The sequence below is a fragment of the Neltuma alba genome, unplaced genomic scaffold (genome assembly GCF_004799145.2).
Source record: "Neltuma alba isolate B1F8T4 unplaced genomic scaffold, ASM479914v2 tig00013223_pilon, whole genome shotgun sequence".
NCBI lineage: Eukaryota > Viridiplantae > Streptophyta > Magnoliopsida > Fabales > Fabaceae > Neltuma > Neltuma alba.
In genome coordinates, this window is record NW_021637523.1 from 161,682 (window position 1) to 177,607 (window position 15,926).

The following is a 15,926-nucleotide window of genomic DNA, read 5'->3' on the forward strand; positions in this document are numbered from 1 at the left end:
ATTTGATTTTAAATATAAAACCTATTATCTATTTTTTTAAGCTAATCCTTGTCGTAGTTGTACATGTTAAATGTTTCATCAAACGGTAGTTCTAGCTAATACACAGTATTAGCAATAGTATTTTAGGAAGAAGAACATTTGTTTATTACAAATAATAAACTTAAGAAATTTTTTTATTTTACTTAAATCAGTCAATTAGGTGTTATATTAAAAACCGAAAATAGTATATTACTCCAAACATGTAGGAACTTAGGGGCTAAATGTTTCTAATCGACTTTGCCAAGTCAGCAAAGAAAGAATATTGTTGGTACGTCATGAATGAATAATTCATTTTGTTAAATTTGAATTAAATAAATGGGAATAGAGATTAAGGAAAAAAATGATAGAAAAATTATTCGTAAATTTTAAAATCCCTAAAAAGTCACTTAAATAAACAAAATTTTAGTTTATAGATAAGTGACCAAATTGGAGTTTGCAAATTTATTGAAATAACCATATTGCCCTTTATTTTTTTTAAAAAAAAAGAAAGCACCTTAACTAGCTGACCAGTCACCAGAGCTCCAATGACAATGGTAGCAGTCGGATTTAGGTGGGGCTGCTGTCACGGGAGCTTTGGCAATAGACAACTATTTTTTTGGAAAAATTTTACAACTTTAAGAATGCAGTTAACAAGTTATTTAGTACTATTAACAATTTCAGTATAGTAATTAACAAGTTTTCCAAAAAAATTCAAAAAATGGTATTTTTACTAGGAGTGAGCAACAAACCCATTACCCGCTAGTCCGGACATTACCCATGAAATTTTTGTCCATTTAAACCCGCCCAATTAGTCCAAATAAGATATTATAAACGGGCGGGCTTAAATGGGCGGGGTAGCCCATTAAACGGGTTGGGCTATGGGCAAGGTATTGGGCTGCCCATACCCGCCCGTTTAAGTTTTAAGTTTTTAAAAATATTTTTATTCTTCATTTAATTGATGATATTGTTTCTCATTCATCTTTTATCAAAAATTCATGCTTGTCTAAGCTTTTATTTTATCCTTTAGGTAAAAGTTGGAATTTTCAAAGTTTATGAGACTTTATGATTAGTGACTACTTTTATGATTTTATCAGACTTTAATTGTTTGCGAATCTAAGTGAGTTGTGTGATTGAATATGGTTGATGTTATTTCATATTTGATTTGCTATTTGGCATGTAAAATTTATTGACAGCTTCATAAGGTTACATATACAAAATAACTATACTGAAAAAAAAAATATAAAAAAAATAAATGGGTTACCCCGTAACCCGGTCAGCCCAAACGGGCTGCCCCGTAGCCCATTTAATACGGGCTAAATGGGCTACTACCGGGTTATGGGTTAGCCCATGCCCATTTATGAATAAATGGGCGGGCTATGGGCTAACCTTCGGGTTAGCCCACCCCGCCCATTGCTCAGCCCTAATTTTTACAACTTCAGTAATGCGGGTAATAAGATCTATAACATTATTATCAAGTTTGATATAACAGTTAACAATAGATTTTTCAGGAAATTCAAAAAGTGGTATTTTTACAATTTCAATAATGTGATTAACAAGTTCAATATAGCAGTTAACAATAAGTTTTTTAAAAAATCCAAGAAGTGACATTTTTATAATTTCAGTAATGTGATTGACAAGTCATGTAACAATATTAATAACTTTTATAACACTATTAAAGAAATTTTTTTATGAAAGTTGATGTTTTTAATATTAACTCCATATGAATGTTGTACATCAAATTTTTTCCATTTATTGGGTAGCAACTATGGTGATGACAGTTATTAATATCATTACATGACTTGTTATTAGAGTTGTTAATGACATTATGAGAATTGTTAATATCGTTATATGACTTGTTAACCGGGTTATTGAAGTTGTAAAAATGTCATCTTTTGAATTTTTTTAAAAACCTATTATTAACGGCTATATCAAACTTGTTAATAGCATTACAAAACTTGTTAACTATATTATTTAAGTTGTAAAAATGTTATTTTTTGAATTTTAGGAAAAAAATCTGTTATTAATTGCTATATCGAATTTGGTAATAACATTAAAGAACTTATTAATCGTATTACTGGAGTTTTAAAAATTCTCAACAAAATAGTTTTTGGTTGTCAGAGCTTAGATGGTCGATCATCTATCAGCTGTTGGAGCTTTGGTGATGGCTTCCCACTTGAACTTGAGCCGCAGCTGCTATTGCCAGAGCTCTGGAGATCAACTGGTGAGGGTTTTTTTTTTTTAAAAAAAAAGACAATATGATCATTTTAGTAAATTTGTAAATCTCAATTTCTTCACCTATATTTAAACTAAAATTTTACTTATTTAAGTAACTATTTAGAAATTTTGAAATTCAGGAATCATTTTTCTATTATTTTTCCTTAAATTAAAGTTAATTTTTGCATTAAACAAAAATACGAGAGGGAACAATGTGGGGAATGGAGACGTGGGGCCATTATGGTAAGTGGCGAGCAGTGAGGTTTAGTACAAAGGTACGGGTATGGAACGTGCAACGTCCCACTCGCCTGCTGCTTCTCCTGCAGCATTTGTTCACCGCCACGTCATCTAGTTCCCCCTACCCCCGCCAGCCTGGATCCCCTTGTCCTCCCTCTGGGGTCCACGTGCCCCTGTCTTTATCCATCCTGACAAAATCAGTGGGAAAATGTTTGGGCTCCTAATGTGCCTCCTCCTTTCAGATGGCGTGAAATATCCTTACACCATTTATTAATCATGTTATTAAAGTTATAAAAATATTATTTCTAAATTTTCATAAAAATCTATTATTAACGGTGATACCAAACTTATTAATAGTATTAAATAACTTGTTAACCGTGTTACAAGACTTGAAAAATTCCCTACTTATAATGATGTGACTAATCTCCTAAAATATAAAATGCTCTCAGATCACATAGTTAATAGTATTATAAGAATTGTTAATATCAATACATAACTTATTAACTATATTACTGAAATTGTAAAAATGTTTTTTTTAATTTTTTAAAAAACCTGTTGTTAACTACCATAACAAATTTGTTAATAGTGTTAAAGAACTTGTTAATCGCATTTAAATTCAAAAATCATTTTTTTGTTATTTTTTCAAAAATTAAAATGCCTGATGTGGCTTCTCTAATCCTTAATATGAAATCTAATTAAGTAATTTAAGTAAATTAAGAATTTTAGTTGAATAAGTTAATATGATTTGTTTTTTTCTTAAACACTCTAAACATCTGTTTTAATCCTTTTTCTCCCCCTCCTATTTAAATATTGTCGAGGAATAGGATTAATTTGAAAAAAATTGATAAACATACAAAATAAGTTTTATATTTAGGATCAATATTAACTCTTCAATTAAGTTTTATATTAAGGATCGGAGGAGTATTTATTTTTAAAAAATAATTTTGAAGTATTTTTTAAAAAAATTTTCAAATCTAAAATTACATGCTTTTTTGGTCTTTAACATATCAAAATAACACTTAATATTTTTTTTTTAAAAAAGAGACTAGCTGGATGATTATGCCTGGACATTAACAGAAGGCCCGGCGAGTCAAGTACTCAAGTGCATATTATTCAGGCGGAATCGCGCCTTGACCGAGTTTCACCTTCAATATTGCTCTCGCTCCTCGCACCCTCGTGAAACTAACTAACCGTTCGAACCGTTAAATTTGGAACCAAGTAATTAATTAATTTGAACACCTAATGAACTTCATTTAAAAAAAAAAAAAACAAAGAAAAGAAAAGAAAAGAAAAGAAGTGAAGAAAAGGTCGGGGTGGGTGCCAGCTAGGATGAGAGGCCACGTGATCACTGCGATTCCATGTGTGAAATGAATCTTGCTCTCAATCTCAAGTTTTGTGAATTGTGATTGGTGGTTGCGTTATTTTTCATCACAAAGCCGCTTTTCACTCATATGCCCTCCCTCGTCTCATCCTTTCCTCGCCTTTTTCAACCTTACCCCACGTGGATCCTCCTCACTTTTATACTAGTATATATTAATTACTACAAGCTTAGATTTTTGGGAAAATGACAATAAAATACCACCTGAATTCCAAAAAGACAAATAAGGGACCTGAATAAGCAAAATGACAAATAGGGCACTGGGTACCAATTTGGAATATAGATTTTCGGCCAAAAGACCGAATTGCCCTGATTGTCTCTGAACATTGAGTAGTGTATTCATGCGATAGAGAAAGGGAGAAACTGATTTCCTTCTACGAAACTAAATCCAAGTTCCTGCAGTCACCAAAAAGGATTTTTCGAAATCACGTTGCCGTCGTCGTAGGAGTAGATTGCCATCGCTGAATTTGGTTACCATCGCTGAAATACATTGCCCTGTCTGAAATAACTTGTACCCCTTGAAATTGTCGTCGTCGAAGAGGTCGCTGAAGTATTTGAATTATTCATGAGTGAGTAGAAGTTGATGGCGGGATTTGGATTATTCATTTTGTGGCTGTTTCATGGTGAAATAGGAACAGGATTATTGCATTTGAGGGTTCATATTCAGTATTTGGTGAATGATGAAGCAGAAATCAGAAAATAGTCGCAAGCAATTACGTAATGTAATTGCTGTCATATGTTTGCTGGTTTTTGGTAAATCCCATTCTGTGAATGGTAAATCCCATTCTGTGAATGGTAAATCCCATTCCGTGAATGGTAAATTTTAATATACATGTAGTTAATTATGAAACTTAATAGTTCAATGTTTATTGTGATGTACTTCAGGTACACGTTCACTGAATGATTTATTTATGCTTACAAGTTGCTCTTCCGGTGAAAACAGGTTTACAAAACCCATTGAAGAAGTGGTCACTTTCACTATAAAAGTTGTAAATCCCATTATGTGTTTTGTAAAATTTAGCGTGAAATTTTATTGGTGGTGAAAAGTAAGTTACTCATCCCCCGAAAATATATTGCAAAATCTATTAACAAAGCGGTCACTTTTATCACAAAAGTTGTAAATCCCAGCATATGTTTTATAAAATTCAATGTGAAATTTTATTGGTTTTTAGAAACAAGTTACCTATCCCCTGAAAACAGGTTACAAAAGCCATTTAAGAAGTAGTCATTTTCACTATAAAAGTTGCAAATCTCACTGTGTGTTTTGTAAAATTCAATGTGAAATTTTATTGGTTTTTAGAAACAAGTTGCTCATCCCCTAAAAAGAGGTTGCAAAACCCATTTAAGAAGTGATCATTTTCACTAAGAAAGTTGTAAATCTCACTACATGTTTTGTAAAATTCAACATATAATTTTATTGATTTTTATAAACAAGTTGCCAATCCCTTGAAAACATGTTGCAAAACCCATTGAAGAAGTGATCATTTTCATTATGAAAGTTGTAAATCTCATTATGTGTTTTGTCAAATTCAGCGTGAAATTTTATTGATTTTTAGAAACAAGTTGCTCATCCCCTGAAAAGAAGTTGCAAAATTCATTTAAGAAGTGGTAATTTTCACTACAAAAGTTGTAAATATTACTCTATGTTTTGTAAAATTCAGCATAGAATTTTATTGGTTTTTAGAAACAAGTTGCCAATCCCTTGAAAACATGTTACAAATCCCATTGAAGAAGTGATCATTTTCACTACGAAAGTTGTAAATCTCACTATGTGTTTTGTCAAATTTAGTATGAAATTTTATTAGTTTTTAGAAACAAGCTGCCCATCTCTTGAAAACAAGTTACAAAACCCATTGAATAAGTGGTCATTTTTACTACGGAAGTTGTAAATCCCACTATACGTTTTGTCAAATTTAGCGTGAAATTTTATTAGTTTTTACAAACAAGTTATTTATCTCCTGAAAACAGGTTGCAAAACCCATTAACAAAGTAGTCACTTTCACTACAAAAGTTGTAAATCACAATATGTATTTTGTAAAATTCATAATTAACTACATGTATAGTAAAATTTACCATTCACATAGTGGGATTTACCATTCACGTAGTGGGATTTATCAAAAACTAGCAGGCATATGACAGCAGTTACGTAACGTAATTGCTTGTCATTGTTTTCTGATTTTCACTTCATCTTCCCCGTAGGTTCACTCCCTCTCTCACTACAAATCCTCTTTCCCACAACCAAAACCCACCAAATCAACAATCTCTACAGAATGGTGATGCGAAGGAGTAAGATAATAGCATTTCCAACATTCTTCTTTCCTTCTTCCCGCATTTCATCACCGTCGGTCTTCCTCTCTCCTTTCTCTCACTGTGTCGCTTTCTTCCTCTCTCATTTCTCTCACTTTCAGACAGGGCATTTTGGTCTTTTGGCCAAAAATCTGAATTCCAGATTGGTACCCAGTCCCCTATATGTCATTTTGCTTATTCAGGTCCCTTATTTGTCTTTTTGGAATTCAGGTGGTATTTTATTGTCATTTTCCCTAGATTTTTTTATTTTAATTATATTTTAACCAAAAAAAAAAGGTCAAGATGCATCTAATACTCCGATCTTATTTTTTAAGTGCATCTGGTATCCAGATATTTTGTATGGTGCATTCAGCTAGGGGTGTTCAATTATATCCCGTTCCAATCATTTTGGAACCGGAAAAATTTGTTTTGAGACGGGATGGGATACAGGATAAGAGTATCCCATCCCGGTCCCGTCCTAATATATTATATTTATTTTTTATTGTTATAAATTTATTTATTAGTTGTTATTTTTTATTTGTTTATAGGTTGTTTTGTATGGGTTACATGATATTCTTTGTAATGAACATCTTAAATTTGTTTATTTTTTATCTCTTAAGATTACCCAAAAAAAAAAAAAGTTTTTTCTTTGCCAGTGTTTTCTCATTTTATCTATTTTTTCATATAGTTTTTATCACAAATTTGTATACTTTATGTATATATGAGATGTCTCTGTCCGTGTTCCGTCTCAGTCATGTCTCGTTCCAATTGGGACGAAATACTACTGGGATGAGATGGGACAAATCCTGATTATTGGCATGGGACTAGGGTAGCGCCGTCCCTATTTCGTCCCGTCTCATGAACACCCTTACATTCAGCACCTCAATCTTTTTTTTGTGTGAGTTTAGCACCTTAATCTTTGTTTTTATTTTTTTATTACCCTAAAGATTAAGATACTGAATATAACTAAAAAATCACATCTGGGTGCTAAATGCACAAGAAAAATAAAATTGGGATGCTAAATATATTATACAAAAGATTAGGATGCTGGATGGTGCTAGATTGACATTTACTCAAAAAGAAAAGAAAAAGCAAAATCTGATAAAAAAAATACTCCTCCGGTCCTTAATATAAGACCCATTTAACTAATTTGATTAGATTAAGGAAGTTAGATAAATTGGTTAATTATAAGAAAAGTGACACGTTTTTCCTAAAACACCATAATCATCTTTCTTAATACCCCATCTCCCTCTTCTATTTGATTATGGTTGTGGGAGTATCCATAGGGGTAATTTAGAGAAAATTGATAAATATGGAAAATGGGTCTTATATTTAAGACCAAAACTAACTCAACAATTGGGTCCTATATTAAGGACCGGAAGAATACTGCTTATACGAGTATATACACTTTAATAAAAAAGGAATTTTTTGTGATGTACTTGGCGGAAATATTTCTGTCACCGACGAGTGCCAGCTTTGCGTGAAAGCGACTAGACCGCAAAATTTGTTCTTCCTTGAGGATGTGGGCCCCGCACTGACGCATGTCCACGTCGTTGTCGTTTTTACAGGTGTCACTGCTTCAACAATCTACTGAATCCCACACACGCTGCCATGGCGGGACCAATTGTCCCCCGCCGGATTTTAAATGCTTATATATGCCCAATCAATGCCCCTCGAGAAAATTTGCTCCAAAAACAGAAAAAGAAAAAAAAAAAAAAACAAAACAAGACCCCTCCTTTTTTAACAGTAAAGAGAAAAGCCACTCCAAGCTGGGTTTAGTCCGTCTTATTAAAATTTATTCAATTTCATGCATCAGGAATCCAGATGCATTATGTTGATTTAAATGTTTGATTAATTGGCGCGCACAAGAAAATATATAATTCAATGTAATCTTATTATATAACAAAAACAAGCTAAGTATTCTCTGTTACATAATGTTCACTATGTAATCTGAATTTAAGTTTATATGATTCAATGCATGGACATTTATACTCTTAATCAATCAATATTTATACATTTATATATACTTTGTAATTGTTATTTCGTTACATTTTTTTATGATTCTCTGAACCAAACCGCAATTGGATATCAAACATTCAAACATATCCATTTGTTTGCATCATAGAAAAAACTTCCACTAATACCAACATGAATTTTCTTCCCTTATAGAGATCCTCCTGCATGTTCAAAACACTGTCAAACACGAAAAATGAATGCTTTTATTAACGAGATTTGAACTTTAATTAGCCATATTGTAAGCTACTAACCCTTTTCGCTAGCTAGACTGAATTTTCTTTTCCTACCAACATGAATTATTAGCAAACAATAAAATATTAACATAAAATTTTTTTTGATACAATGTACGCACAGGATGTGAATCTATCTATTTTAGCATAGAAATTTCAATCTCATAAAATATTTCTAACTGAAAATGTTATACAAAACAAATTCATGAACATAATAAAATATTCTGCAAATGAGTCAATGAATTCGAATTAATTAAAATTTCCCAGACTAGTGCAATACTTTTTTATATGTAATTTAATTTTTTATAAAAGTCAAATAATTGGGAAAACAATAAACAATAATTTACTATAGTTAACAGAATCGAAATCTAACGAGAATCGTGGTAAAATTCAAACTAGCTACCTGGTAGGCACGTCCAGCCAGCCCCACATACCCCTCAAACATATAAATACCTAAACCCTTGGCTTCTACGTTCTTCTTCCTCCCCTTTTGTTTTCTCTTCTTGTTCATTCATTTCTTTCTTTCCTTCCTTCCAGTTTCTGGGTATGGCCCTTCCTTCATTTTCTATTTTCTTCCAACTCCTTGCAGGACCATAAAAATCTCAAAATCATCACTTTCTCCTTATCGGTATCCTCCTCCTCCCTACGCACCTACGTTCTTGTTTTCCTCGACGACGATCGAAGAAATTGCAGGATCCAGAATTAATCTCAATCAGGTACATCCATGTACGTACAAGTTAAAAGTTTCTATTTCTGCGATTAAGATCTGTCCACGATCTGGGTCTCTTGTTAGTTTTCTCTCATATCAACCTTTTTTGCATTCGTTTCAATCTCAATCTTTAACCATGTAATCGCTTGAGCCTGGTAGGTGCATGAGGTCCTTGCAAGAAGGAAAGTTTTTCTTTCTCCTTCTGTATTTCCTTTTCCGTTCTCTGGTTTTGTTTTTGTCTTTTTTCAAACCGTGAACCTCAATTTTAAAAACGCAGGTCTTTTGATGGATTCAGCACGAACGATCGCTTTTGGTTTTGTTTATTTTGTTTTTTGTTTTCAAATTGTTGATGTTCAGATTGAGATCCATTTTACTGGTTTCAGGCGACATTGTTCCCTATGTATATATTTTATATTTCAGTTTTTGTATTATCACGCAGTTTAGGGAAAAAAAAGGTTTTGTTTTTTTTATTAGTGTCGTATTTATTAAACAATGATTTGACAACCTTGAGTAGAATTTTCTCCTGGACTCTTCCTTCCATCACGAGCATGCTCCCGTAAAAATAAGGGGGATCGGAAAACTTCACGTCCCTCTAACAGTACTTTTCCCGGTCACCGATCATTCCCAGAATTTTCCGGGAAAACTTTTCTCAACGCGTATTCTAGGCTTTCCTGTTTTGTTTAATCTTTTTAACTCATCTACGATAATTTGTTTTCTCTTTTAAGTGGATTCTCAATGACAATATATAAGTGACGACAGTCGACGGATAAAAGTACATTTTTATATATATAATCTACCAATCATTTGGGTAAGAGCTCTGCTAAATGTGGATAGCTTTGTTTATCATACACCAGTACGAATCAAAATATCTGTGCTTGTTTGGAATTTTTGGGTCCCCTTGAAAGAGAGTAGTGTTACGTCATTCAAAATTAGAGCATCGTTAATCCAACATTTTCCTCAGTAATATTGTTCGGAAACTGTTGTGTCCTTTACTTTTGTCTCTATATGTCTGTGCTTGTTTGTATATATATGCTTTTTTTTTACTTTTTAGTTGTTGGCATTCATGAATTGACAACACTTTTTATTACTCGGGTAATGTTCTTATCTTCATTCAATAATCGATCGTACTTTTTGTTTTAAAAAAAAAAAAAAGAAGGAAAAGTCGCTACTGTGCATTTTGGTTATGTGCATATCATTCCTCTGATTGTTAAGTTTATATATCTTCGTTTAATGATGCACAGAGATGGAAGTTATTATCATCAGTTCTTGATTGTCTGGGTTTCTGAAGCTGATTTCAAAGAAACTCTAGAGGATTTTCAGGATTTGTGTTGTGTCTCATAAAAGGTTTGAAGGAAAGCTAGCTAGAGAGGTTGATGAACAAGAGAACACTGATGAAGCGTTAACAAAGCAAACACTAATAATAATATATAAGGAATAATAACAATGGATTTGAAGTCGTCTCATGCTTCTCCTGTTCTTACTGATCCTGTTCCAATAACCAAGTCAAGACTAGGAATGCATTCTGGTCTCATAAGTTACTCCCAGCAAGATTCATCTCTCTCATCCCTCTCTCCTGTTAAGTATCCAAGAAATGGTTCGAGAAAAAGCTCAGGAAACCTTGATGATGTTCGTTCTAATGGTTGGCTCGACGCCATGAAAGCTTCTTCACCTCCTAGGAAGAAGCAGCCCATCAAAGGCTTCAACTCTCACATGGATTCCGAGCAAGACTATCGCTCCTGGTTGGTATGTCCTCTCCTCCTTCATCACAAACTTAAACATATTTCCCAACCGTGCAAAATCTTCATCTCATTTCTTTTCCTTCTAATTTCCATATACCATCAGCTGGATTATCCTTCAGCACTGGAATGTTTTGAGGAAATGATTGAGCATGCGAAGAACAAGAAGATTGCAATGTTCCTAGACTACGACAGAACTCTTTCACCCATAGTGGATGATCCAGATTGTGCTTTCATGTCTGAAGCTGTAAGCTAGCTTCTTTTGATGATTCTGATACTTTGCATAACTTGCGTGATCATAAAGTTAATTGCACTATAGATATGCCTATAAGTTGTCTTGTTTAAAACATTATTTGTGTTGATCAGATGCGTAGTGTAGTGAGGGATGTGGCAAAGTGTTTTCCTACGGCAATCATCAGTGGAAGAAGCCGAGACAAGGTGGTGATGTCAGAACAGTACTGCGATTAATACTATCTCCGGTTCTTAATATAAGAATTAGTTTAATATTCAATCTGATCCTAAATACAAGACCTCAATCATTTTTTTCAAGTAGTCTTTGTAATAGGTGCACATGTTAAAGATTCCATCAAGTGATAGTTATAACTAATACACATGATTAGCAAAGATATTATAAGGAAGACAGCATCTAGCTATTACAAATAATTAACTTAACAAACTTTTTTAATCTACTCAAATTAGTCAACTAACTCTTACATTAAGGATTAAAAGTAATAATAATAGACAAGTTTTCTTAGGAGAGCGCAAACTTTATTTGTACCCAGAAAAAAGTGTTCATTTTTTTTCCCCAAAATTTCAGGTTTACGACTTGGTTAAATTAACGGAACTGTACTATGCTGGTAGCCATGGGATGGACATTATTGGGCCTGCCTGTCACAATCTGTCCAATAGCCATCCAGACAGTGTTAAGTCCACTGACCAGCAGGTCTCTCTCTCTCTCTCTCTATATATATATATATATATATATAAAATCATGAGCATGCATCAGAAAAATTATTACAATATGATGGAGGGCGTTGATGACTCTGTTTCTGTGTGTTGGTGTTGAAACAATATTATTGCAGGGAAAGGAGATAACTCTGTTTCAACCTGCGAGAGGATTCCTGGCTATGATTGATGAGGTACGTACAAATCCAGCATCTTAAAACAAGTGAGAAAAGAGGAAAAGGATAGTATTTGAAGTTTAGTGGACAACATGCAGGTTTTCAAAAGGCTGGTGGAGATCACTAAAGATATAAAAGGTGCAAAGGTTGAGAACCACAAGTTTTGTGTTTCTGTACATTATCGTAATGTAGAAGAAAACGTAAGTGCCTGTAATACATACATATCATCACTCCAACTAGAGCTAGCTCCTATAGTTATCCTCGTAGTTACCAAGCCTCTCTCTCTCTCTCTCTCTCTCTCTCTCTCTCAATTAGTCACTTTTTCTTACTGCAGAATTGGACACTTATTGGACAACTTGTGCATGACATGTTAAAAGATTACCCTCTTTTACGTTTAACACACGGACGCAAGGTAGGTATATATGTGCTTTGCATGGAGATTATATATAAATATATATATATGTTACAGTAGTGTTGGAAAGCTTTAGAATAATGTTGTTATATATGGATGTGACTGCAGGTTTTAGAGGTTCGTCCTGTGATAGATTGGAACAAAGGAAAAGCGGTTGAATTTTTACTTGACTCCCTGGGTAATAATCCTATATAATAATTAGTTCTTATATTAAAAATCGAAAATAGTATATACGCAGAAATATGAAATTGCATGAGATGGGGCTGTGCAGGTTTAAGTGAACGGGATGACGTGCTTGCCATCTACATAGGAGATGATAAGACCGATGAGGATGCTTTCAAGGTAATAACAAGCTGATTTGCCATATTAAAACTGACTTTTTTTAATTCGAAAAGACCAATTTAAAACTAAAATTATGTTTGACACAATTTTAGAAGTAAATTAAATTATTTTTTTCCCTCAAAAGTCACCTTAGAGTTGAAATAATTTTTTTCCTGACTTTTTTGCTTTTAGCTTTTCTTTAAATTTAAACCTTTTAAACCTGACATTTTAACATGTTATTTAAATAAATTTTTATTAAACTGACTTTTTTAATAAAAACATATTCAAACATAATTGCATTACAATTATTAGCTTTTACTTCAATTTTAATTTACGAAAGCCAGTTGGGATAGAAATTACTTTTTGCGAACATTAATTCAAATAAGTCCTTACTTTTTAATTTTATAAAAAATCGTGAATTTAGATTTGAAAGTTTTGATATAGGTCCCATATATAATGACATGAATATTTATTTTATATTTTTCTACACGTATCTATTCGAGACAGTTTATAAAGTGTTTTTTACGAATTAAGTTCATGAATTTGACTGTAGGTAGGGGTTTATTTATAATAAATGAATAAGTTGATTGGCTAAAATTGAAGATTAATATATAATGCATGAATTTGGATAGGCGTTGAGAGAGAGCAGAGGAGGCTATGGGATCTTAGTTTCCTCCACCAGAAAACAAAGCAATGCCTTCTATTCTCTGCGGGACCCATCTGAGGTTTGGACTTTAATTTCCTGTGTCCTTCTTCTCATTCTTTTTGTTTTGTTTTTTTTAAAAAAAAATTAACTTCACAATGTAAATATTTCCCTAATGAAGTTTTAAATAAAAAAAATATAAATTGTCAGTGGTTAAATTTTAGGCACATTCACATGCAATATAAATTGTCAACCTGGCCATTTCGAAAATCATATGTATGTCTTTTACATGTATTGAAGATAGGAGAGTGTGTTTGTAAATAAATATATACTCCTTCGGACTTTAATATAAGATCTAATTAACTAATTTGAATAGATTTAAAAGGTTAGTTAAATTAGTTAATATAATATGTTTTTTTCTCAAACACTTTAAGTATCTTCTTTAATTTCCTCTCTCCCTCTCCTATTTGCTTATTATTAGAAAAATATCAATAGATCCCATCAAAAAAAAAAGAAAAAGAAAAATATCAATAGGGTTAATTTGAAAAAAATTGATAAACATGTGAAATAAGTTTTGCAGGTAAAATCAATATCAACTCAATTAAGCCTTATATTAAGAACCGGAGAACTATCTGTAAACCATCTCACATAAGTTTCACTAAAATCAAGTTGGGTGAAAAAAAAAACAATGTACTACCTCAGGTCCTTAATATAAAACATTGTTTAACTTTTATTTTGGTCCTAAATATAAGAGCTCAATCCACTTTGTCTCTAATATTTATGCATTTTTTTCAAAAATAATCCTTCTAATAATGGTAGTTCCATCCTACATACGTGATTAGTAAGAATATTTTGGAAAAGATAACACCTATTTATTAATAACTAACTTAACTTATTCTTAATCTCTTTAAATTAGTCAATTAGCTCTTATAATTAGGATTGAAGGTAGTATTAAATATGAAATGAGTTGCCCTTTTATTTAAAAAGCCCTACACTAGTCTAGATAAGGCAGCACAACAGATTCTAGCCTCCAATTTTAATGCTTGATTAAGATTGAAATTGGATAAGTCATCTTGGGTTAAAATATATGTATATATTTTAATCAAACAATTTAATTTCATAGAAAAATATGATGAATTATATGTATTTTGATATTCAATTTGGGTAACAATGATTAAAATTGAAGAACGTGTGGTACTGGTGGGTGCAGGTCAAGAAATTTTTGGAGATGTTGGTGAATTGGAAGATGGAAGAAGAAAATAAGCAACAAAAGAAGAGCCATTCATTTTGACAAAATATTTTATTTTTAAAATTCAGGTCGGATATCAAACCCGAAAAAGGCAGCAGGATCCTCAAGGTTCAAGTACCTGGAGCACAATCATTAAATTTTTGTCTTAGCAATGCTATTCATTTTTTTTTTTCATTTCTTATTTATTTTTCCTCCTCCAACTGTAGTCTTTATTAAATATCAATAATTTCATGGAAGCCATTGGGTTTAATTTTTTCAAAATGTCATAATGCTGTTTATCTGTTTTTTCCCTTTAATTTTTTTCCATTTGTTCATAATAATTTCTTTTTTTCCTCCCCTTTCTACATTTAAGAAGGTAGCAAAATAGCATAAATGATCATTAGAGAAGTAATCTACTCTTGAAACTTACCAGCTGTTATTTATATTTGTTTCTGACGATGATCCTTTGCGCTTTTTTTTTTTTTTTTTTAAATTATCATCATAAAATGTTTCCATAATTAAACCAAAACGAGCCTTATCTACACATAAATACCTTTATGCTACAACAAATTAAACAACATAAAAATGAAAAATTAAATCAAATTAATTGAAAACGAGTTAGAAAATTTTCATCACTGCTGTGTTTAATATGTTGTACGTAATTTATATTTATATGCCTTTAAGTTTTTAACATTAAAAGAATACCTATGAATTAGACATATTAGAGGCCGAAATAAGCCGATGAGGTGGTGATCATCTGGCTGTCGACCCTTGAAGATAAAAAGGCCCATACCATTTGTATTGGGTCAGCCCAAATCCTGAGGCCCATTATCAAATATAGCCATAAAGTAGGCCCCGTTCGTGAAATCTGAAAGGGAAAAGAAGTTCCAAGATGCATCCTTGCCGATACTCTAATACCTACGCAAAAGGAGGTTAAAACGAAGGAAAGAAAGTCGAACGAGAGGGACGAATAGTTCATGAAAAAGGTAAATACAAATTATCACTGGATTATCTTTTATAAATTAATACTACTTCCGATCCTAATTATAAGAGCCAGTTGACTAATTTAAGGAGATTAATGAAATAAGTTGAGTTAGTTATTTTTTCTAAATAGGTGTTGTTTTTTCTAAAATATCTTTATTAATCAAGTGTATTAACTAGAACTATTATTATTAGAAGGGTTATTTAAAAAAAAAAAATATGAGAGACAAAATGGATTGGGATCTTATATTTAGGATCAAAATAAAAATCAAATAGGGTCTTATTAGTATCATTAAACCATGATTTGGATCAAAACTATACTTTTTAAAGAAGCAAAATGAATTCTCTTCTGGGCTAAAAATTGAGGACCGTTGATGATAATTATGCTGTCAGAGG

At 32.2% G+C, this 15,926-nt stretch overlaps 1 protein-coding gene across 1 annotated transcript; it reads left to right on the top strand.

Moving 5' to 3' along the window:
• Positions 1-10,531: 10,531 nt before the first annotated feature.
• On the top strand, positions 10,532-14,612 carry LOC114735546 (probable trehalose-phosphate phosphatase F). The gene is made up of 11 exons (XM_028923246.1): positions 10,532-10,831; positions 10,931-11,071; positions 11,191-11,262; positions 11,642-11,767; positions 11,907-11,963; positions 12,044-12,145; positions 12,280-12,357; positions 12,466-12,535; positions 12,629-12,699; positions 13,311-13,403; positions 14,532-14,612. The coding sequence occupies exons 1-11, from the start codon at positions 10,532-10,534 to the stop codon at positions 14,610-14,612; spliced, it is 1,191 nt and encodes a 396-aa protein (XP_028779079.1).
• The last annotated feature ends 1,314 nt before the right edge of the window (positions 14,613-15,926 follow it).